The sequence below is a fragment of the Podarcis raffonei genome, chromosome 10 (genome assembly GCF_027172205.1).
Source record: "Podarcis raffonei isolate rPodRaf1 chromosome 10, rPodRaf1.pri, whole genome shotgun sequence".
NCBI classification, from domain to species: Eukaryota; Metazoa; Chordata; class Lepidosauria; order Squamata; family Lacertidae; genus Podarcis; species Podarcis raffonei.
The window spans coordinates 78,998,746-79,023,864 of record NC_070611.1 but is presented as its reverse complement, the minus strand read 5'-3'; the positions used below and the strand labels follow the sequence as shown (position 1 = coordinate 79,023,864).

Below are 25,119 nucleotides of genomic sequence, written 5' to 3'. Positions count from 1 at the left end.
ATAATATAATTTCTATAAAATTTTCTCTTTTGCAATTTAGAATATTCATTTAGACAATCTTAAAATATCAATGACTTCCCGTCTTCTCTTTCCATGGTTCATTTTGCATAGCATAAATCCCTGCATATTTTATCTAAACTAAACCATTCACTATTCCATTATTATTTCCATCAAAATTTATTTACACAGTTGAATTTATCTTAATGCTGCCAACATTTTCAAGTGCACACAATTTTCCCCCATATATTAAAAAAATGTTTTCCAATCTTCTTTAAACAAATATTCTTCTTGTTCTTTTATACTATAAGTTAGATCCTCAAGCTGCCACATATTCCATCAGTTTAAGTTACCATTCTTCTTTGGTTGGGACCTTGCTCGTTTTCCATTTTAGGGCTGCCATAGTGGCATACATAAATAACCTTTTTTGAGGTGTCAAAGAAGATACGTCTTTCCTTTTCCCTGCTATTTGTCCTCCAAATATGGAAAAGGAAAGGATGCTAAGAAATCACACTGTCATTCTTCAATGGATTGCTTGCCAGTGGGGTCCTCTTTGTCTTTTTGCCAGGGAAATGGGAGACATTAAATTCAGCTGACATTTAAAGGTCTGCCCAGCTAATTTGCACTTTCCACAATATTATGTGAACCAGAACAGAATCATCCTTCCAAATTCACTCTTCTTTGAATTTTCCAAGGCAGTTCTCAGGTCACATAACGGGTACCCAAACACACACAGTGAGGTACCAGTGCCACTGATAACCTACAAGAAAGAGCCTTTCAAAACCATCTAATTTTGTGGCACTATCTCTTGTAGGAGCAAACTCCATTCTTTAGCTATGTGCTGTGAAGGATCTTTTTTAAATGCATTATCTGAAGAAACGTTAACTCTGCAAAGGGCATAAGGAGATCCCTGCTGGATCAGACCAGCAGCCTACAAGAGTCAACCATTGTTGGGAATGGTAACTAGAAGTCTACCAGAAACACACATGTGAGAAACAGCCACACCCTCTCTTGTGATTCAGAGCAACTGAAGTTCAGAGACCTACAGTCTCCAGCAGTGGAGGGGAGACAGAGCCCTGGGGGCCAGGAGCCCTGATAGCCCTCTCCTCCAAGAATGTGCTTTTCCTCTATTAACTTCATGGTAAAGTCAATGCATTGCTGGGAAATTAATTCTCCATTGCCATAGTTTCAGAAACAACTCTCTCTGCTTCTCTTTGTCAGTCAGTGACACTAGCCTGGTTTGTGGTCATTCTTCCATATGTGGTTTTGCACAAGAGAATTACTCAAATCTGGACGGCTCTTCTCATGTTCTTCTGCCCCGCAGGGTTTGTGACATCTATCCTGTAAAAGACATTTGGCTTCCCACAAGGTTTCAACAGTCCTCCATCCACCCATAAGTAGAGGAACCTCTCCTTCCCCAGACAACTACTCTTCCACTTGGCTTCTGGCATCTCCAGGATTCCCACCAACCTCCAGCCATGAAGATCTTCTGCCTCCTCTCTGTCGCCTTCCTCCTCCTGATGCTGGTGGCTCCAGGTATGGCCTTCTTCTCAGATGCTTCTTCTCTGAGCTCCACAGCTCTCAGCTTTATTCATTTTAAACCTGCCTCTGAATACAAGTTGCTGGGAATTCCAAAGGGATGGGTAGGGAATTCTCTTGCCCCTCGGTCCCCCTTGAGAGCGTCCCAAATGGGGCATCTGGTTGGCCACTGTGAGACCAGGTTGATGGTGTTTCCTGCTTGGCAGGGGGTTGGACTCAATGGCCCTTGTGGTCTCTTCCAACTCTATGATTCTATGATTCTATGACTAGATGAGTCCCCTTTGGCCTGATCCAGCAGCCAGGCTCTTAGGATCTGATTGCCATCCCAATCCTAAAGTATGGAATCTGATCCAAAGAAGCTGTTGCTTAAAAATCTTTAATAACACATTTCAGTAAATTCAGCTTTGTGGTGGGGAAGAGAGTGGGCCAGTTTCCTGGGCAAGGGGGCTTCTCTCTCCAAGGTTGCCAGTGGCTCCCAGGAGAGTGACTTCAAGACAGCCGTTCTCAATTTCTACCATAGTTGACATTTCCCTGCTTCCTCTTCTTGGGTGGGAACTGGTGGAGGCCATTGGGGAAGGCCTTTGGGCTGGGCTCACCCTCCCCTCCAGGAATTGGTCTAATCCTCTCTTAAAATCATCCAATTTTGTCAACATCACTACATCTTGGACAAGCCAGTGGGACTTTGTGACACTGGTCCTGAAAGTATTGCACTGGCTGCCAGTGAACTACAGGATTCAATTTAAGGTATTGGGATGAGCATGCTCAAAAGGGCCCCTAAATAAGTTTGCTTTTAACCAAAACACCTGGGCACCATCTCCCCCCCACCTGCCACTGGGAATATATTCATTACTATTTTTAAAATGAATGCCCTGGTTTTTTCTGTCTACAAAATATTTGTTCAAAGGCTATAAGCAACATCGTTCCAACCACTAAAATAAAGAACAAAGTGAAAACAGAAGCAAAAACGATAGCATTGGCCAGTTTGGTTAATTTTGGTTTCTCACAGTGTCTCCTCTTCCAAGCTGCAGCTGAGTCTTCCACAGTTCCATTTCAGTTTGCTTAAACAACAAAACAAGAGAACTCAGCATTTCTGCGTAGATTTCTCCTGTTAACATGTCTGTATGTAATTTTGCCTGATCTGCAGATTTTGGCAAGGCAATTTCCCTTGGTGAAATTCATTTTGGCATGATATTTCCATGAATATATATGGGAACATCAGAGATACCCTTTGCCCTGGGTGTGCTTGGCCATATTGGCCGGGTCTAAATTTTTTTTTAAAGAAGCAGTTTAATGACCGCCTCTTTCAGTGGGTCTTGGAAGACTCCCTCACAGAGGGAAGCATTCACCACGCCAAAGAGAGCCCCTTGCCCAGCCCTTCCCGGATCACTTTTATGAGCCAGGATGGGCAAGGATGAAGGAGACAGGTGGTTCACTCATCCAAGCAGCCTGTCCACATCCTTGGAGGTAACAGATTGGAACTGATCCCACGCAACTTGACTAGACAGGACTCTAGCACTCTCCCACCCTGGCCCTGCTCCCACAGTGGCATCTCCCTCTTTCCAAATTTGAGCAACTTTATCTGCAAAAAACTTTGCAAAATCACAGCAGGAGATCTTGGGGTCCTTACCAGGCCCCGATGGCGAAGGTGGTTCTATTAAATTATGACCCACCTGAAAGAGTCTCCTGCTGCAATTTTCTGCATCTGCAATAGAGGCAGTTAAGAAAGTCCTCTTCGCCATCTCTTTCACCACTTGGTGGGCTCAGTGTTGAGCTCTAACCCGTAACCGGTCTGATTCAGAATGAGTTTTCCACCACCATTGCTATAGCCGTTTCAGCGATTGTTTCATTGCCCTCAGCTCTGGGGAAAACTACAGGACTGTCCGGGCTCCATGCAATCAGAAAGGGCACTTCGGAGCCAGAGTCGATAGCCCTGATTAACCCCACATTCCAGCGGGCCACCAGGGAATCAGCTGAAAGGCCATCAACATGGGATAATGCATTCCCTACCACTCTCTGGAAGCCAATTGGATCCATTAAGTGGTGGGGGCAGACTATCTGAATTGGTCCCACCTCCCTGTAGAGGGGAAGGGTCACAGAGCAGTCCAGTTGCACCAGGAAGTGATCTGACCATGGCACTTCTTTCGTTTCGCTTTTACTTAGTGTCAGATCACCAACATCCATAGAGGAAAACATCAGTTCTAAGGCTTGTCTGCAGCTATGAGTTGGGCCAAACTTATTCAGGGACAGCCCCATGGAGATCATGTTTTCCACAAAGTCCCGAGCAGCCCCTTGTAAGTTTGTGTTGGCATGGATGTTAAAATCCCCTTGGACAATCAAACTAGGTGTCCTCAGGAGAACATCCGCCAAGACCTGAAGCAGCTCGGGCAGGGAATCCCTAGTGCAGATGGGAGGTTGGTACACCAAAAGGAATCCTGTACTGCCCCTATTGCCCAGCTTTCAGAACATGCACTCAGAAAACTGGGTCTTCCCAAGAGGGTGCCTGGTACAAGCTAATGACTTCCTAAAAATCACTGCAAATATGACCTGGGTTGCTGTGCATAAGAGAAACCTGGTGGATAAGCAGCAGCAAGAACAGGCCCATCTGCTTCATCCAACCAAGTCTCTGTTACACATGCCAGGTCAAGTCCTCCATCCATGATCAAGTCATGGATGGCAGTGGTCTTATGAATCATTGACCTGGCATTGCACAGCAGCACCTTCAGGTCATATAGATCTCCCTTGTTGATTCCAGTGTCCTTCCAGTCAGGACCAGACCCGGAGGCAGGAATAGTCTTCTAACAACAACTAAACCTGCCTCCTTGGTAATGACATGGGCTGGTCTTAGCGTAACTCCTCCTCCTGCCCGTGATCACTGAAATCGGGTGTCCCAGTGCATCCCCCACCCCCAGTGGAACCTGCCCCAGCCATTCTGTTGGCTGGGACCCACTCCCAAGCAGCCCTGAGCCTCTCCCCTTCAGAACAGAATACAAACTATACAATAAACCAATAAAACAGTAGAAACTAATTAAAAAACAACGACAATTTACAGCTATACTAAAATTAAACTAATCCCCAGCCCCAACTAAATGTTTATCCCACCCGCAACAGGGCAGAGAAAAAGAAAAAAATAAACCACCAAAGATTAAAAACTATTTAAAAACATTTGAAAGCATTTAAAAGCATTTTTGACATTTGCCCCAACCCGAGTTTCTTCCAGTGAGTCTGGGCTCTTCAGCACTCACGGCAGGACAATGTCCCTCTGTCCCAGGAGTCTCCTTTTTTCCTATTAGGTAATTATTTACTATTACACAGATGCTATATATTTAAGAGCATACATGCTGCCTGCTTTAATCTCTTCCATTGAAAATGATAAGTAAATATTGAGATATTTCCTAAATTGCACACTGTTATCCTATATCAAACCAGAATTGCACCATGTGTCTGTTTTTTTGCAGGGGGTGGGGTTGCTGTCAATATTTATTTCTCCCCCCATCATTGTTCTGCTTACCATCTGGACTCTGCCCAAACCTTTGGTCTACAAAAGCCACTGGGGATCCCAGGGAACCAAGCACCACTTTCCAGGGAGCCGCAGAGATGAAGGTTCTGGTCCTCACCCTCTTCTGCCTCCTCCTTGCAGGGAATGAAGCCAAAGTGTATAAGAGATGTGAACTGGCTGCGCGACTGAAGCGGGCTGGGATGGATGGATATCGTGGCGTCAGCCTGGCCAACTGTGAGTTTGCTCTTCCTTTCCCTTCAGCTTTGCTATTTCTGGTGTTTTGGGGCAAAGCTGAAATGGGGACTTCTTTTCAGGAAAAGGTTCACACAAACCCTGCTGCCCATCAGAATGCCCCAACTTTCATTAATCTTTGAAAGATCAAGAAGCTGCACATCCATAGGGCCAAACCAAATTTATCCTCCTTACTAATGTGAGATTATGAAAAGTACTAGTCAGCTGGAATGCAAGAAACTTAAGTGAAAATGTCTATTTAAGACCATTGGGGGGGGTTAGACGTTACAGACAGCTTTTACAGTGAACATTGTAAGAATGTTTTTAAATTATTCTGTTTCAAAATGCTGCAACTTTGACAAAAAAGATTGCACACCCAGCGTGTACCCAAATTGTAAGCCTTCTCTTGTTCACTTTGTTCCAGGGATCTGTACTGCTTATCATCAAAGCTCATTTAACACTAGACTCGTGGGGCCACAAACCTCCAGCGGCAATCGTGAGTATGGAATCTTTCAGATAAGCAGCCGCTGGTGGTGCAACAATGGACATGGCTCAACAGCCAATGCGTGTGGGATCTCTTGCTATGGTAAGCAACTTGATACTACAGGGAATGCTAGCTTCCACTTCTTTAATTCAGTTCAAATCTACCTAATTTGCACTTTCTGAAATAATACACGGACAAACACACTGCACATTCTTCAAAACTCACACTTCTAATCTTGCAATGCACTTCTCAAGCCAACTGCATTGGGCACAGTATGCCTATAAATATATATATATTTACAAAAAAATGCATACAAAAGTGCATTAAAAAGGTAAAGGGACCCCTGACCATTAGGTCCAGTCGTGGCCGACTCTGCGGTTGCGGCGCTCATCTCGCTTTATTGGCCGAGGGAGCCGGCGTAAGTGCATTAGATTACAGAAAATTGCATACAAAGCTGTCATTCAGGAGAATTTCACACAAAATAACTGCTGGATTTTTTTAAAAAGAAAAGAAATCCACACCCTCCACCCCCAGGTGTATCTGTCCAGCTCTCAGGACTGTCCTTAGTCAGTGTCCCCAATGTTTTTGGTATGGTGACCCACAAATCCAAACTTAAAAGACCTAGTGACTACAGATTTATTGTCAAATGAATTTTGGACCTTAGGACTTCCAGAAATGCTGGTACTAATATCTTAATAAATTTTAAAATGTGTCTCCTATACTTCCTGTACCCCCTTCTTTGTTGAATTTGTTGTGAACTTTTAATGACACAGTTAATAATAAAAATTAAAACTACATAATGAAATTCAAAATGTTTCACATAGTATAGGTTCCATTTATTTGTTTGAGTTAAAGGCACTGGGGTGAGCATAGGGAAAATTATAGAGAGTACAGTACAGTCATTGCTGCTTCCCTCTCCCCAAACTTCATGTTTACCGTGGAAAGCCAGCTGTGCCCTGTTTGTCCTGACTGTGTCACTTAATATTGTTTTTACATGCAAACGTACACACTGGTACCACTGTTGTCCAATAACACCAGGGAGCACTCCCTGTACCAGGAAAATCTATACAAGGTAGCCAGACGACACTATTGTGTACACACAGAGCACACACATGCCCTCGCACATACACATCACATCACATACATGAAGTTTTGCATCTCTCACTCTACCTTATACTGCACAGATATACAATCACTCAGATATGCCTCTCTCTCTCTGCTCAGGTGCTTGTCTTCTTCTCTCTCTCTCACGCACCACATGTGCATGCATGCATCCCTCCGCCTGCACCAGCAGCGTAGCGTGGGTTGCTGCCCCCCTCCCCTGGTGGACAGGGCATTTGGGGCGGGCGCCAGGGGGTGGCACAATGGAAGACAATCTTACTCAGCTACAAGTGATCGCCAAAGAAGAATGCAACCCCTTTTTCTCACTTGCACGAAGCAACATGTAAATCTGTCCCCCCCCTTCTATCCATCACACACACACACATCACACATAACATCTCTCCCACCTTCCTCACACAGCTTGCACATCTCTCTCGCAGTCACACAAACATTACTTGAGCGCTAACATCCCAATTCTAAAAAGCATCTTCATAAGGATAAAGAACCATCCGTCAACAGCACCACCTAGCGGGCTGCGAGGAGACCTAGGCCTCTCATTTACTTTTCCAACCCTTTTTAAAGAAAACGTTGCCAGCACAAGGCAAAAGAGGCACCTGCTGGTGGTTGATGGATAGCAGAATCCTGAATCTGCCAGGACGTCCCTGCTGCTCCTCCCCAACCCCCTCCATTCCATTTAGCCTTACTTACTGTGGGACAAACAAGGCACTCACTGCTTGCTGGCAGGCAGCAGCAGCCTGAGCACACAGGATGGACCTCTAGGAAAAGGTTTTCCACACTTCAGAGGCAGCCTCTGCAACCTTGGGGGTGTTTGTATTCTGGGGTTTGCATTTTAGGAATCCCCAGTAACCTCCTTTGCTTTCTGACAAATCTTTGCCAGCATTCTTAAATGATGACATCACAGATGATATCAAATGTGCCAAGAGGATTGTCCGTGACCCCCAAGGGATGAACGCCTGGTAAGTTCTAATATCTCAGTGCTTGGAACATTCAATACCTGCCAAGTTTTCAGTTCACATAACTGTGAAGAGGAAGGTGGTTTCACTTGACTGTTGTACAGCTGGCAGCTAAAGATCCTTCCCCAATAGGCACTGACAAGGGCTAAAGATGCTTCCTTAAATGTACAGCCAGTAGTGCCCTCACTGCTCTGGGACCCTGCTGCCCTTCTCCACTTCCTCTGAGTAACTGGCAGCATCACACAGCCCCACCCGCATCACAAAGCCAGCCACCACTGTATGCAGCAAACACTTGGTAGCTGTCTTGGTGGGGATTTAAGGAAATGATTTGGCAACTGAGCCAATGTGGAGTAGTGGTAAGAGAGGACCTGGGAGACCAGAGATCAAATCCTGACTCAGCCAGGAAGTTCACAGGTTGACATTGAGTCAGTCACTGTCTCACAACCCAGCCTACAGTGTTTTTCTAAGGGGAAGAACCATGTATGCCACCTTGAGATCCTTGGAGAAAAGGTGGGGTATAAATGTAGTAATAAATAAATTGGAATGCAGGAAAGGAGGAGACAGCCTGAGTTCTGTCATGGGCTGGAGCCAAGTCCTGGGGCAGATGGTTCACTTCCCAAGTTTGCTTGGAGGTCTTTCACAGAAGGCTATCAATGCTTAGCAGCCACAATGACTCTGTTCCACCTCCTTTGTTAGACACAATGTGCCTCTGAATGTGCTTCTCACTCACTGGATCATGACCTTGTCATGGTGAGTGGGCTTGCATGTTCCTATGACCCTTGTGAGCAAAGCTGTTGGGAGTCGCGTACTCCCAGCAGGGTCACCCAAGGCGGTAGGGTCAAAGGGAAGGAGCTAGACAAAGAATGATCCAAGAAGTCCTCAACAGCAGAACAGGAGGAAGATAACAAGTGGCATGTTACAATGGCTGTGAAGGCGGGTGAAGGCTGCAGCAGATAAGAATTTACTGGTCATTGTTATACTCATGCCATCGGAATAGAGCTTTACTGCAAAGACTGTGTGTTGATCAGCATGCACTGATCTACACACATACAACAAATTCACACACAGGCATCTTCTAAAAAAATCCCAAACCCAAACCCCAAAAAGTCCCATAGTGGTTGGCAAATGTTTATGTGGGCAAGACCATGAAATCTAGAAGCCCCTAGTCAGGAACCGGCACGTGGGTGGTAGATACAGACAGATTCAGCCATTCTGACTCAAGGAATGAGGCAGTGAGCAGCTCAGCAGCTCTGTCCATGACTGAGCAGTAAAGTTCCATGGAGGATGGGAAGCAAAATTTTGCTAGAAGGGCATCGTGGGCTGTTAATAGATAGACTTCCCGTTCACCACCAAAACTGATCATCAGCAGGGACAATGAATGGGAAGAAATACTCTGTAGCTGACACGAATGCCTCACTTGGAAATGTTGTGGAGCTTTTAAAGATCCATCTCACTTTTAGTTACTTGGAAGCAACAGTCATGTGACTTCCCTCACTTCATTTTTTGCTCTCATTCTGACTTTTAGGTATGCTTGGCAGAAATTTTGCAAAGGAAAAAATCTCTCAAAGTGGACAAAAGGTTGCAGACTCTGAGTTCCATGGTCCTGAATGAATTCCAGCATTTCTCTTGAGATCCCCTTTGATGAAACATCTACCTACTGCCATATAATCAAAATCCAGTTGCTTCTTTCTGGGCTAGCATTGCATGTTGTGCCCCACCCTGTGGTGGAGGGAAATGGCCCTCTTTCTATATGAATGAGGGAAAGTGATTATTATTTTTAAATGTGTCTGGGGTGGTCAGTCATCTTGCTCTGGATTGCAAGCTTCTCTGCTTGAAAATCTTCAATAAATTGAACATAAACAAAACTCTTTTCTTGCTTGATGAGTGAATAGAAAGAACAGAATTAGGTCAAGCATCATCATCTCATCATAATTTGAAGGGAGGTGCAGAGGCATACCTAGGTCCCTTGCACCCCTGGCAAGGAGCTGTATGGGCACACACACCAGAAAAGATCACTTCTCCCCCATTTGATCTTGCTGTGACAGCAGCAATGCACTGCCACAAACATACACATCATCAACTCCATAGTCTTATGCAGTCTACCTTCATGCTTCCTTGCCATCTTTCTCACCACTCAGCTCCCAGCTCTGTCTAAACTCATGACCTTATACAGATAACTAGTGACAGATTTCTGGGGTGACTTACAAATGTCAGATTGGAAAATAGGCCCCAAGTTTGCAGTCTATTTAAAATTGGAACACATCCTATAATATTCCCATTATTTCCTGACTGACTTTCTCCTGCTTATTACTTCTGGTACATCCTATTATGAAGTTTTCCAGGCACTCTATTATCCCTTCAAATGGCCAGGCCTGCCTTGATTTGGACTGGGTCTGCAGTGCTGAGGAAGAGGCTGTGCCTAACCCTTTCTCCCTACATCAGGTGCAACTGCCTTCCTGAAGCTGTCAGCTGAGGGGGAAACTCAGACGTCAGGTGTGGCACCGCAAGATAGCTATATCAACCAACACACATCTCTCCTCTTAAGTCCAGGGGAACTGCTGGGTTTAAGCAGGGTTGGGCAATGGGGAACAGGGGCATGATGGATGAGGCCATAAATTTCCCACTGCAGTCATAAATGCCCACGTACTACAGCGAAATAGTAGTCGGCTAGGAACAGAATTGCTGTGCTTGGACAGAGAATAACACATCAGACGTGAAACCTAAAACAGGACGTAAGTAGGAGCCCAGGTCCCTTCTGATCCCATGTCTTTGTGCTTGAGCTTTAAAAATGGGGAAATTCCAGCTTCACAAACAGTTATTGGAAATATTCCTTATTTCCCAACTGTTCAACTTAATCAAACCTTGTTCTGGTGGTATAGATTTATTCGGTTGGGGTGGTGCACATCTCTTTGTTTAAGCAATCCCTATCAGTTCAAAAATTGATGCTTTCGAATTATGGTGCTGGAGGAGACTCTTGAGAGTCCCATGGACTACAAGAAGATCCAACCTCTCCATTCCTAAGGAAATCAGCCCTGAGTGCTCACTGGAAGGGCAGATCCTGAAGCTGAGGCTCCAATACTTTGGCCGCCTCATGAGAAGAGAAGACTCCCTGGAAAAGACCCTGCTGTTGGGAAAGATGGAGGACACAAGGAGAAGGGGACGACAGAGGACAAGATGGTTGGATAGTGTCTTTGAAGCTACAAACATGAGTCTGACCAAACTGCGGGAGGCAGTGGAAGACAGGAGTGCCTGGCGTGCTCTGGTGGAGGGGGCCACAAAGAGTTGGACACAACTGTGATGGGATGGTGAGCTGCTTGTGCGTAAAATCCTAGTCCCTCAGAGTTTGGCTAAGTCCACAAACCTCTGTCTGTGACAGAGCTCCTTAAGCATGGCTCCATCAGTCGCTCGTAGAATCGGACAGTGGGCGTTTACGGAACTTCTTCCAGCATAAAAGCTCCTTAACGGAAACGCGTCTTCTGGACTCTCGGCGTGACAGTTTCCGGCGAGGAGTAGGTGTCCCTATGGGAGGTCCTGAAACCTCCCCACTATTTTCGCTGGAAGTGTCTCTGAGCCCTCCCTCCGACTCACTTTCCCTTGGAACTCCACCTCTCCCCCTGCTGGTTCCCTCCTCAGCTGAATAGTCTCTCCCAGCCTCTGTGAGCCCTTTCACCTCCTGCTCCTCCGATGGCAGTTCCCTGACATCCACCTCCCCTCCAGGGCCCCCTTCACCCCCTTCCCTCCCCTCCTCTGCGGGAGGCGAGGGAGCAAAACCCCTGAAAGAACCTCCCTCATCTTCCGAAGTTTCGAACACTTCCCTCCACCGGTTGCTGTTTCCGGTTTCCAAGTACTCCTCCTCATCGGAGTCTGTTCCTTCTTCCAACTCAGATTCCCTGAATCCTTCCAGTTCCTCCTCATCGTCGGTGGTGCCAAAGTACTCCCTCCGGAACCTCGCTACTGGCTGAGGTTTCCTGGGGAACCTTTGGTGGAACGTTTCGATCAAGATCTCGTCACTGACCTCCTCTGCCGTCACCCAGGTGTTTTCCGACTCCGGTTCCCCTTCCCACGCGACCAAATACTCCACCTGATTACCCTTCCACCTGGAGTCGATGATCTCCGCCACATGGTTGCTGCTTTCCCTTTCTTCTAAGACTGGCCCCCGTGTGGATACCCCTTCACCTTCCCCCCTATATGGTGACAGTAATGACCTGTGGAATACTGGGTGCAGTTTCATGTGGTTCGGTAACCGGAGTCTGAAAGCCACTGGGTTGACCTGTTGGATGACCTCAAATGGTCCCAATCTTTTGGGTCTCAATTTCTTGCAACCCCCCTTGAACGGCAACCCTTGGGTTGACAGCCAGACCTGACTCCCCACCCTAATGGTTTCACCTTCCCTTCTGCTCTTGTCTGCCTGCCTCTTATATTCTTCTTTGGCCCTTTCTAAGTTGAGTTGGAGTTGACGATGGATCGCTTCCATTTCTTCTACAAAATGTTCGGCGGCCGGGACACTCCATCTCTCCCCTCCTCCCCCTGGAAACGCCCTGGGGTGGCACCCATAATTAGCCAAAAAGGGGCTCATCCCGGTGGACACATTCTCCGCATTATTGTAGGCAAATTCCGCTAGCGCCAACTTTTCGACCCAATCGTTCTCTCTGTCATTGACATAACACCTCAGGTATTGTTGGAGAATACCGTTTGCTCTCTCCGCCTGCCCATTGGTCTCAGGGTGCCTGGCAGTCGAAAAGTTGACCTCTACGTGCAACAAGCTCATAAGTTTCCTCCAGAACCTGGACGTGAACTGTTTCCCTCTGTCGGAGACCACCCTCAAGGGGGCGCCATGCAGCCTAAAAATGTGTTCTACAAACAATTTCGCTGTCTCTTCCGCCGTGACTGCATGTGAGCAAGCTACAAAGTGACCCATCTTAGTTAACAGGTCTACTACGACTAGTATGGCGGTTTTCCCCTGGGATTTAGGCAGATCAGTCATAAAATCTATCGAAACCGCCTCCCACGGTAGTTCTGGTGTGGGTAACGGTTCTAATAACCCCGCTGGCGCCCGCCTTTCTCCTTTGGCTCTCTGGCATTGGTCACACCCTCTTACATACTCCCGTACATCCTCCCTCACCTTGGGCCACCAAAACTCCCTGGTCACCAACCACATGGTCTTGTGTTGCCCAAAATGCCCCGCTGTGGGGTTGTCGTGCAGCTGTTTGAGTACTCTCCCCCTCAATTCCCCTTCGGGTATATATAGTGCCCCTTTGTAATACAATGCCCCGTTTCTTTCTTCAAAACCTCCGGGGTCTTCTCCCTCTCTCCTTAAACCTCTGAGCTTATCCTGGGCGTATTCATCATTTACCGTTCCCTCTACCAGTTCCCTTTGCCCCACCAATGACGTCCCACACACCCAGCGGTCCTCTGGGATAATATGTCTCTCTTCAGGCGCTCCCTCCCCCTCCAAATATTCAGGTTTGCGTGAGAGAGCGTCCGCTCTGATGTTTTCTGGACCTGGCACATAGCAAATTTCAAAATGGAATTTGGAGAACTCCTGGGCCCACCTCACTTGTCGTTGGTTGAGCACTCGTGCCGTTCCCCAATACTCCAAATTCTTGTGGTCCGTACACACTTGCACCTTATGCTGTGCGCCAATTAGTAAATGTCTCCATCTCCGGAACGCTTCGTGAATGGCGAGTAGTTCTCGGTCATATACGGTGTAGTTCCTCTCGGATTTGTTCAGCTTACGCGAAAAGAAGGCACACAGTCTCCATTCCGACTTATTCCTCCCCGGCTGAAGCAGCACCGCCCCCACCGCCCGGTCTGAGGCATCAGTTTCCACTCTCATGGGTTTTTGTAAATCCACATGCAGGAGCTGTTCTTCCGAAGCGAATGCCCTTTTCAATTCCTCAAATGCTTGCTCCGCCTCCGCCGTCCAAACGAATTTCTTCTTGCTGCTGAGACAGTCCGTGATGGGAGCCGTTAAGTGGGCAAAGTTCTTGATGAATTTACGGTAAAAGTTCCCAAACCCTAAGAACCTTTGCACATCCTTTTTCGTTTTCGGTGTCTTCCATTCCAGCACCGCCTGGACCTTGCCTGGATCCATGGCTAATCCCTTGTCTGATAAGCGGTACCCCAGGAATTCCACCTCCTTGGTGTGAAACTGACACTTCTCCACTTTCACCCACAGCTGGTTTGCTTGCAGTTGGCTCCGGAATCTCTGGAATGCGGAAATCCCTCCAACGCTCTCCTTTCCCTTCCCGCTTCTCCAAGGCTCTTGCCTCCTGGCGCGCTCCAATGGTCAGCGCTGATTTGGTCAGCTGGTCCATAGACTCCGCCCTGGGCGCCCGGGAAAGTTCGTCTTTCACCGCCGAAGAAAGCCCCTCTTCAAAAAGCATTTGAATGGGTTCCGCCGATAGGTCCCACCCCAATTTATGTATCAGCATTGTAAACTCAGTCCAGTACTCACGAACCGATCGGCTCCCCTGTTTACAAGCCATCAATTGTCTGCGCACCAGTCCCTGTTCAATCTCGCTGGAAAACATCAAATCCATGGCGCGAAAAAACTTCCTCGTGTCCTTCAGCATTTCACTATTCCCTGCCATCAGGGGTCTAACCCAGTCTCTCGCCCCCCCTTCGAGATGGCCAACCACAAACGCCACTCGCGATGCCTCGTCGGGAAAGTCGTCAAACTGCAGCTCGAGAGCATACTGCATCTCTGTCCTAAAGGCTTGATAGTTCCTGGGGTCCCCCCCAAACTTCTGCACCAATCCTGGCATCTTTCTTGCTAGTGTAGCGCCTTTTGCCTTTTCTGCATCCTGCGCCCTCCTTTCCTCTAGCCTCGCCGTTTGCAGCGCTAGCTGGACTTCCAACACCCTGTACCTTTCTTCCAGGCTTGGACCCTCTCCAGCTCCTCCTGCTCCCCCGGCTCCGGCTGGGTTGCTCATGATGCCTCTCTGCACAAGCTGCTTTCAGAGACTGTCCGATTGCTGTGATGGGATGGTGAGCTGCTTGTGCGTAAAATCCTAGTCCCTCAGAGTTTGGCTAAGTCCACAAACCTCTGTCTGTGACGGAGCTCCTTAAGCATGGCTCCATCAGTCGCTCGTAGAATCGGACAGTGGGCGTTTACGGAACTTCTTCCAGCATAAAAGCTCCTTAACGGAAACGCGTCTTCTGGACTCTCGGCGTGAGTTTCCGGCGAGGAGTAGGTGTCCCTATGGGAGGTCCTGAAACCTCCCCACTATTTTCGCTGGAAGTGTCTCTGAGCCCTCCCTCCGACTCACTTTCCCTTGGAACTCCACCTCTCCCCCTGCTGGTTCCCTCCTCAGCTGAATAGTCTCTCCCAGCCTCTGTGAGCCCTTTCACCTCCTGCTCCTCCGATGGCAGTTCCCTGACAACAACTAAACAACAACATCAGTTCCCCATTGCTGGTGGCCAGGAAATGTACAGAACATTTCTTCTCTCTTTTTTTCACCAGAGCTTAAGTAAAATTCCAGGAAAACACTTAAAAAACAACAACACAGTGTTGCCCCTTAGCTGTACATTTGGTATTCACTAACTGCAGTTTTCTGCATATCCTTTGGCTCTTCAGCTTGATGTCAATGGCCACATGCTAAGTTCTCCACTGATGAAAATGAAACAAACCACTGCATTTGGAACCTAACATCATCATCATCATGTTGGTGGCTTTATCTTTTCCAAGGCAACCCAAAGTTACAAAAAAAACAACAACCCAAAACCCCACACCTAGATACATTAAAACAAGAGGGGAAAGAGAGAGAAAACCTCACTTACTTCTAAAAGGCCACAGATAGTTCAAGGCTAAAGGCCAAATGCCTGGTTCTAGAGGACAGTTTTGCCTGATGCCTAAGGATATAAATGATAGTGTCAGGTGAGCTTCCCAAGGGAAAGCAGCCCGCAAGCAGGGAGCCACCGCAGAAAAGGCCTCTTCTTGTGTTGCCAGAGGAGGCACATGAAGAAGGGCCTCAGATGATGATGGCAGCATCCAGGTCGGTTCATATTGAGAGAGCCAGTCCTTGAGGTATTGTGGTCCTCAGCCATTTAAGGCTTGATAGGTTAAAATCAGCACTTTGAATTGGGCCTGGAAACTAAATGGCAGCCAGTGCAGAAAGGCCAGGATCAGTGTGAGATGCTCAGTGTGAGATACTGGAGGATACTGGAAGCCAGGACCTCCGAGGCTGCTTTCTCTGAAATGCTGCCAGTTCCACGCACAAAGCCAGACAGACTCTGTGGTCTCAATGTGTGGACGAGACGATGGGATCAGAAGAAGAAGAAGAAGAGTTTGGATTTGATATCCCGCTTTATCACTACCCGAAGGAGTCTCAAAGCGGCTAACATTCTCCTTTCCCTTCCTCCCCCACAACAAACACTCTGTGAGGTGAGTGGGGCTGAGAGACTTCAAAGAAGTGTGACTGGCCCAAGGTCACCCAGCAGCTGCATGTGGAGGAGCGGAGACACAAACCCAGTTCCCTAGATTACGAGTCTATCGCTCTAAACCACTACACCACACTGGCTCTCAGGAGAAGGGGTTTGGATTTGTTAGGCACTGAGAAACTATCTGGGGCAAGCCAGGCCTGTAGAAAAGCGGCAGGCTCCCCTTCAACCAGGGATAGAACCAGACTACTGCTGGCACCAAAAATAAAAAAGGTGGCAGAGCAGCTTTTAAACTGATCAAAGGGGAGAAAGCCGAGAGGAACTGAGAGAGATCCAGTTTGGATTGAATCTCTCTGCTGGGATGCAGATGATAAAACTGATGAAAATTTAAATGTGGGCAGTTGAGAAATGAACTTTGTAAGTGCAGGGGCACAATATAGCAATTCAGAGAGACCAAATCACCACAGGTCTCTTGCAGTAAGAACAGTCAAAGAGTCTTGTGACACACTCCTAGCTAGAGGCAGAAACTGGGACCTCCAAGGTCTAGGGAGCAAGTGGGTTTGGGGATCCCTGGCTAGGTGGGACCAGAGACCCAGCTGGCCTGCAACTCAGTGAGATGAGGAAGGCACTTCAGCCCTCAAGGCCCAGCCCTGCTGGGCTCAACCTTCAGAAGGCCGGTCACGGCCCTTGGCCCCTGGCCCTGCCCTCGCTGCCACAGCCAGATGGGGAGCCCAGAGGAGACTGCAAGGAGCGTCTGACACTGGCCTTGGAGCCAAGCATTTCCACTGCAATGGCTCTGGGTTGAAGGTTTCAGGGGGTTCAGTGCAGCCCCAGGTGTGTGCCCAGCTAGAGAACCCCAAACCCCAAACCCCTAGCTTAGATTACTGGAACATGTTATACTTGGGGCTGCATCTGAAGATGGTTCGGAAACTTCAGCTGGTGCAGAATTCAGCAGCCAGGTTGCTCACTGCAACAAGATGGTCTGAGCCTATGACATGGATCCTGGCCTGACTGCGCTGGCTGCCTATTAGTTTCCCAGGGCAGAGCACTGATGACCCAGTCAGGCGACTTTTAAAAGCTTGTCATTGCTTTTGCATTTATTTATTTTTAATTTCTTGCAAAACCATTATATTGAGGTTCTCCCTCTCCAGATCATTCAAGCATAGTCCGTTCACATTAAGGGAGATTAGCTTTAAAGTCATAGAATCAAAGTTTATTGTGGAAGACGTTTTAATTTTTTTTCTCGGAGCCGTAAGACAGCTCTCAACAAGAAGCAAGCCAATGGACACAACAGTGAGGAATGGGATTGACGCAGGCAAACAGCCTAAATAAAAAAAACCAACAAACCTTATAAACTGTAAAGTGAGGGGGACCTGAGAAGCCAGAGGCAGCCTGGAGCAGTTGGAGGCTGCACTCCACGTCACTGAACAGCATGTGGCAGGCAGGGACTATAGCTGTGCCTCAGACCCTCTTCTCCTGTCAGGAGAACCAAATAGAGGGGGGGCCAGTGCCCCTCCCCCAAAAAAATAATAATCAATGAGGGGGCTGGGCCCCCTCAAATTTGTGCAGTGGCATTTTAGGGATTGTTCTTTCTGCCAATTTTAGGAACGTGCTTTGACCAGTCTTCTCCTTTATTACCATCACATGCCAGATCTTGAGGGGAGAGGTTCAATTCTAAGCATGGCTCATGCATGGATCTCATTGCTTGCTGCCATTAGATGCCCTTTGTATGGGAAGAGTGGCTTGGAAGGGAAGGTCCATCTGTACACATAGCTGACTTCATTTGAGGCCAGAGGAAATGCCTAAGAATATCTGCACTTTCTCAAGTTTCCATACAAGTACCCTGGTAAATTTCAATCACACTCGAATCAAACTTCAGTTCCCCTACATGCATGGTGAGGTAGATCCTTAATTCTGTATTTTAAAAATCTGATAGTGTTCTCAGTACTGAACACTTCAGGGAAGAAATCAAAATCCACAGAATGAAACTGATGATAAATTGGGTGAGTCCTCCCTCACTCTCGCTCTCCAGTATTCTACAGACCCTAATATTTTTCCTGCAATCGCCCTTTGAGTGCACCTCTTCTTTTTCCTCTAAATTATTTTCTACCATTTGTAGCTGCACAGGAGGGCAACCAAGATGATCAAGGGTCTGGAAGCTAAGCCTTATGAGGAACTGGTTTCACATGGACTGACTGGAGATGAAAGCGCTCCTCAGTCTATGTGTTTGAGACATCGTGAGCTTTCCAATATGGCCCCGTCACCAAACCGTGGTAACTTGGTTCTTTTGAAATCCGGAGAGACAAGTGATATCCTATATGCTATAGGACTTTCAATAAGACATGTCGGAGACCAGATCTGGGTTTACACACCTTTCATGCAACATTTATTTCACATAGTCAGGTATACTTTAATACATTGGTACCAAGAGGTTCAGACACTCACAGTTCATTCACCCATACTGACAAGGCCCTTCACGTGGGTTGATCATGCCTCACGCAAGAGCTGTGGGTGTCGAGCTGTAGCGCTAGTCCCGGCACACTGAGGGCATGCAGAGAGTCCTTTTTATAGCCTTCTTCCCCCATTGCTGTCTGTGGGCTGGCTTGGAGAAGGATTGAATCTCCCCTCTCTCTTCTACTCTCCTCCTGGACCACCACCAAGCTGCCTCTGCAGCTGCACCTCAGAACATACAGTGTGTCCTAGGCCTTTATCTCATGTCCGTGGCCCATTGCCAGTTCCTCCGTTTTTGTCTGGGGCTTTTTCCTTTCAGTAAACAACACCACAGTCATACATTCCTCTTTGATCAAACTAATTTCTCGCTTCACTTGCCAGCATATCATGCTTTGCGAATTCTCCATTTTCTTTTGGGCCTAACATTCATACTACACCTTCATGACAGCCCTGAGCAATATAAAGACATCTGCTGTCAAAACATGAAAATCTGGCAAACAAATATGTTCAAAATTTTGAAAGGCTTTTGGAAAAGCAGGAATACCAACAACCATATTTCAATAAACAAGTAAAAGTCTCAGATAAGATGCAGATTATATCTTACAAAGTGACTGAACTCATCGCTTAACAGACAAGACCACGTACAATAGGGGGGGGATTATTAAGCCTGCCTGCGGTTTGTGAAAAAATTGTTGGGTAATGTGGAAATGCTTGCCTGATGATGCAATTCACAGAAGCTGATATGTCAACTAATCTTCAGGAAGCGTCTTTCTGATAGCATGAAGAATTCTATATTTGCCTTTTAAGTTGATGAATCTATTGGCCTTAGGTGTTTTATACTTTCTGAATGTTCCATAATCACATTATGAAGTAGTTATGTTGGAAATGTAACGAAGCAGTAGAAGCAATGGATCATGTATGGTGATGTAAAAAAATAGGAGAATTCTGAGATACAATCTACAATGAGTTAAAAAAAGATGTTTAAATTATCATTTCCAAAAAAGCCAGAAGCTTTCCTTCTAGGAATCATTGGGGATGAGATCCCCAAAGAGCTGAAGAAGTTATTTATGTACGCCATCATGGCAGCAAGAGTATTGACAGCACAAAACTGGAAAGAAGACCAAATAATAATAATAATAATAATAATACCAACGAAGAGGGACTGGCAAGCGAAACTGATGGAATATGTGGAGATGGATAAGCTGACAGGGCAGTTAAGAGACCAAGAGTACCAAAAAGTTAACAGCAATTGGAGTAATTTTTTTAAATATCTGAAAGATTACTGCGGCGATTTGAATTTTTTGACTGGGCTAGATTGACTCTTGTAAAGATAAGCAGATAAAACTGCGGATGAGCGTCGGCATCGGGCGCCTTAACCCGGCGTTCGGTTCATCCCGCAGCGCCAGTTCTGCTTACCAAAAGTGGGCCACTAGGCGGCTCGCATTCCACCTTGCCCGGCTCCACGCCAGCGAGCCGGGCTTCTTACCCATTTAAAGTTTGAGAATAGGTTGAGATCGTTTCGGCCCCAAGACCTCTAATCATTCGCTTTACCAGATAAAACTAAATGGCGACAGAGACAGCAGGCTAGTCAGACTCCTCTGCTTTTAACTAAGCTTTTAAGTAGTTTTTAAGTAGTTTTTAACCACTTCCTGGTTTTAAACTCTCAGTTTTAACGTTTTACTAGCTGTTTTATTACCTCCTCGCTTTGCTTTTAGTTTATTGTTTTATTGTTTTATTGTTTTATTGTTTGACTGGAGAACGGCGGGGCGGAGCAGTGGGTCGAGGGAAGCCACTTTCTACCTCCGAATAGCGATGCCCCAAGCTCGCAGAGAAAGCACTTCGCTCTCAAGTTAAAGAAATTTGGAGCAGAAAGTGAAGTCTGGGAGCAACAAGGAGAACCCGGAGAGAAAAAATTTCGTGGAGTTCAGCTGACAGCCGAAATCAGCACAGACGCAAAGCTATATGCAGAGCGGAAAAGGAAAGTGAGTTGCCCTAGCGGCCATTGTTTCTTTCCCCCTACTAACTTTTTTTAAAAAGTAACTTTTTAAGAAGATACACTGAGTGTTTTATCATTGTTTTAAGTGATAAGGAAGGCTAATAGCTGAAGGAAACCTGCTGTGAACTTTTACTGCAGCTGAGCATTGTAGCGTGTTTATTTCAACAATAAAGAAATAATTTACAACTTTAAAGTAAAGATAAGCAGTAGAAACGGTAAATAGAAGATTAGATACAACTGGAAAGGCATACAGCAAAGAATTCTATGGACCCTAGTAAGACGTGGAAGTCCAATGCAAGCAAAGTAACAACGTTCAGTAGATAAGTAACATATTTATTTTATTTTTTGTTTATGCATACATGTTCAATGGTGGAATGTTGAGAGATTTCAATTATTTATAGTGTATGTTGACGTGTATGAAAAGGGTGGTTGTAAATCAACAGAAAAACCAATAAAGATGTAAAACAACAACCCTTAACCTATAGTTTCCCCCCTTTATGAATTCTTTGATGGGTCAAGAGATTGCCCTTCCGACTGAAACTCTTTCCACATTCCAAACACTGAAATGGTTTCTCCCCTGTATGAATTCTTTGATGAGAAGTGAAATTCTGCTTCCACAGAAAGCTCTTTCCACACTCTTGGCACTGAAATGGTTTCTCCCCACGGTGAATACTTTGATGACTATGGAGGTTTGCATTTGTCTTAAAGCTCTTTCCACATTCCAAACACTGAAATGGTCTCTCCCCTGTATGAATTGTTTGATGAGAAGTGAAACCGCGCTTCCGCAGAAAGCTCTTTCCACACTCTTGGCACTGAAATGGTTTCTCCCCACGGTGAATACTTTGATGACTATGGAGGTTTGTGCTTGTATTAAAGCTCTTTCCGCATTCAAAGCACTGATATGGTTTATCTCCAGTATGAATTCTTTGATGGGCTGAGAGATTGGCCTTCACACTGAAGCTCTTTCCACATTCCAAGCACTGATATGGTTTCTCCCCTGTATGAATTACTTGATGGGCCTTGAGAGTGGACCTCTCACAGAAGCCCTTCCCACATTCCAAGCACTGATGTGGTTTCTCCCCACGGTGAATTTTCTGATGCCGATGTAAGTTTGCGCTACTGCTAAAGCTCTTCCCACATTCTGAGCACTGATATGGTTTCTCCCCTGTATGAATTACTTGATGTGCTGTGAGAGAGGACCTCACACGGAAGCCCTTCCCACATTCCAAGCAATGATATGGTTTCCCCCCTGTGTGAATTATCTGGTGGGCTGTAAGATTGGACCGCTGTCGGAAGCTCTTTCCACATTCTGAGCACTGATATGGTTTCTCCCCAGTATGAATTCTTAGGTGGGAAGTGAAGTAGCTGCTGTTACTGAAGCTCTTTCCACATTCCAAGCACTGATATGGTTTTTCCCCAGTGTGAACTTTCTGGTGTTCACGGAGGTTTCCGCTAATTTTAAAGCTCTTTCCACATTCCAAGCACTGGTATGGTTCCTCCCCTGTATGAATTCTTTGATGGGTCACGAGATTGGTAATCTCACGAAAGCTCTTTCCACACTCCAAGCACTGATAGGGCTTCTCCCCTGTATGAATTCTTTGATGGGAAAAGAGCCTTTCTTTACTACTTAAGCTCTTTCCACATTCTAAGCACTGATAGGGCTTCTCCCCTGTATGAATTATCTGATGGGTTGTAAGATGGGCCCTCTCGCGGAAGCTCTTTCCACATTCCAAGCACTGGTGAGGTTTTCCCCCAATGTGAACTTTCTGGTGTCGATGGAGATTTGCACTTATTTTAAAGCTCTTTCCACATTCCAAGCACTGGTATGGTTCCTCCCCTGTATGAATTCTTTGATGGGTCATGAGATGGGTCCTCACACGAAAGCTCTTTCCACACTCCAAGCACTGATAGGGCTTCTCCCCTGTATGAATTCTTTGATGGGAAAAGAGCCTTGCTTTACTACTTAAGCTCTTTCCACATTCCAAGCACTGATAGGGCTTCTCCCCAGTAGGATTTATTCGATGGGAAGTGATATGGGAGCTCTGGCTGAAGTTCGCTCCACACGGCCTCTCCACTGTGCAGATTTTGTGGTGGCCTCCCTTCTTTATTTCCAATTCATCACCTTCTGCAATGAGGAGAGAAACCGATTAGAGCCTCAGGAAGAAATGGAGCCCCAAATTATTGAACAATGCTAATGAACACTTGTGATAGAGGAAGAACTGAGGGCATTAGTCGTGAGGTCTTACTACAGAGCTTTCCAAACTGTGTTTTGCGACACATTAGCGTGTCAACTACAGTGTGTAGCTCTTTCGCACAAACTCACCCCACGCTCCTCCTGGGGCTGGAAAAGGGTTAGTTGCTTGTAAAACTGAATTACTGTGTCATGAAATGATGCAAAACTGAATTACAGTGGTACCTCAGGTTACATACGCTTCAGGTTACATACACTTCAGGTTACAGACTCTGCTAACCCAGAAATAATGCTTCAGGTAAGTACTTTGCTTCAGGATGAGAACAGAAATCGTGCTCTGGCGGTGCAGCAGCAGCAGGAGGCCCCATTAGCTAAATTGGTGCTTCAGGTTAAGTACAGTTTCAGGTTTAGAACGGACCTCCAGAACGAATTAAGTACTTAACCTGATGTACCAATGTACTGTGTTGCAAAATGATGCATGTCTAAAAAATGTGTCACCAACATGAAAAGTTTGGAAAGCTCTGTACTCCAGGGTTCACCGCCTTTTTTGACTGGCATTCACTGACCTATTTATAGGAACCTGAGATTTGAAAAGTCTGGCTCGTTCCTGGGATGGATTTTGTTTGGCTCATGAAATCCACTCCATCTCCAATGTCAATTGTCTCTTTGGTCAACCAAAAACTGATGGAAGCAAAAAGAAAAAACCTGACAAAAGCTACTTCCCCATCAACTCTGCAGTCTATATTTTAAAAGGCCTAGGAAGTTCAGCCTGATCATGATTAAAAAGGCATAACCGGAGGAAGAATATTCACAGAAAAGCGGTAGGTAGCCTTCCATTCAAGGTAAGCTGGTGGGGTGTTAGAATCCCAGATTCTGTAGGTGGGAAGTTCATCACATAGATATATGTCTTGAATTTAAAAACAGATATTATGATCCAACGGAGCCTTACCAAGAGAGTCCATGATCCCCTGATTCTCCTCCATGACTTTCTTAGGCAGAGCTCTCTGGTCAGGATCCAGCAACGCTCACTCCTCATCTGTGAAACAAGTAGCTACATCTTCAAAACACACTGCACCCTAAAAGAAAGAGGTCTTCATCTTAGATAGCATAAAAATTATCTACTATACTTTGCTCTGTTGTTTTCTGCCTGTTCTTTGCTGCGTTGTTTTAATGGGATTGTTTTGCTGCACATTTTAATTATTTAAAATGCTTATTTAACATTTTAATGGAATAATTTTATTGTGTATTTTAATGATGGAAATCTTTGTGTAACTGGCTAGAGCTCCACGTTGTGTTCTTTTCTCCCTGTGCGCTGTTTTAGGGGGGAACCCTCACTGTGCAATTGATGGAGCTGATCAGGTGCGCCCTGGCCAATGTTCACTATTGTTTGTCAACTGCTTAGAAGCCAATTTAGCATTCAATCAATACTGAAATAAAACTACAACAACTGATAAATAATACTAGTGACATACAATCACAGACTTGGAAGAGACCCTGAGGATTATTGTCCAACCCTCTGCAATGCAGGAATCTCAATTAAAGCATCCATGGCACTCCAACCTCTGCTTCAGAGCTTCCCAGGAAGGGGCCCAGCACCTCTTGAGGGAATCTGTTCCACCATTACTCTTACTTAATCTAAGCGCAACCACAAGGGCTCCAGACTAGGGCTGGGTGATATATCAGCACATCATCCCAAACCAGCCTGAAGTCCACATCATGGTAACAGTTTCATAGCATTCAACGTGGCAATATATCATAAATCACAATGCGAGCTGGCCCTATGTAAAAAGTAACCATGTGGGGAAAACTGTGAAGCTGGTCATTGCTTTTCGTGATTCCTGCCGCCCCTGTTGCTCTGCCACCTCAGCGCTTCCCTGCCTCCTGCAAGGGGAAGCAAACCAGAAGAGCAGGTGCTGAAGAAAGCAGCCATCCAGGAACTTTCCTCAGGAACAGAGACACCATGAGCTTCTTGTTTTCAATGCATGTGCCAGGCTAGTAAGGGGCGGAGGGAGATGCTGGTCCGAGGTGGCTCTGGGCTTCTTGCTGGGAGCCCCTTGCTCCCTTCCTTGCTCCTTCTCTAGGCTCTCTCGGGAGGCAGGGTCTGCCCGCAGGCGTCTCCTGATCCCCGACTTTCGCCAGAGGCCTCGCCAGAGCAAGAAGCCCTTTCCTCCTTGCCTCCCCCAAGCCCTTTCCTGGTTGCTGCCCAGCCCTGTCCTTTGAACTGCTGCTGCCCTCAGTCGGAGATCTCTTGGAAGCAGCAGCTAGTCCAAAGAAACT

The 25,119-nt window shown here is 46.3% G+C and overlaps 2 protein-coding genes across 3 annotated transcripts; one reads left to right on the top strand and one right to left on the bottom strand.

The window, feature by feature from the left end:
- Positions 1-5,098: 5,098 nt before the first annotated feature.
- On the top strand, positions 5,099-9,687 carry LOC128422405 (lysozyme C, milk isozyme-like). Its single transcript, XM_053406374.1, has 4 exons — positions 5,099-5,266; positions 5,688-5,849; positions 7,747-7,825; positions 9,348-9,687. The coding sequence occupies exons 1-4, from the start codon at positions 5,131-5,133 to the stop codon at positions 9,412-9,414; spliced, it is 444 nt and encodes a 147-aa protein (XP_053262349.1). The 5' UTR covers positions 5,099-5,130; the 3' UTR covers positions 9,415-9,687.
- An 11,276-nt stretch (positions 9,688-20,963) lies between these two features.
- On the bottom strand, positions 20,964-24,940 carry LOC128422228 (zinc finger protein 420-like). 2 transcript variants are annotated; one of them, XM_053405967.1, is made up of 2 exons: positions 23,792-24,940; positions 20,964-22,773 (listed from the first exon to the last, which is right to left on the bottom strand). In XM_053405967.1, the coding sequence occupies exons 1-2, from the start codon at positions 23,823-23,825 to the stop codon at positions 21,131-21,133; spliced, it is 1,677 nt and encodes a 558-aa protein (XP_053261942.1). In that variant the 5' UTR covers positions 23,826-24,940; the 3' UTR covers positions 20,964-21,130. The 2 variants fall into 2 exon arrangements, with proteins under 2 accessions (XP_053261942.1, XP_053261941.1); XM_053405966.1 differs by having other exon boundaries at positions 20,964-22,776; positions 23,792-24,938.
- Positions 24,941-25,119: the final 179 nt, after the last annotated feature.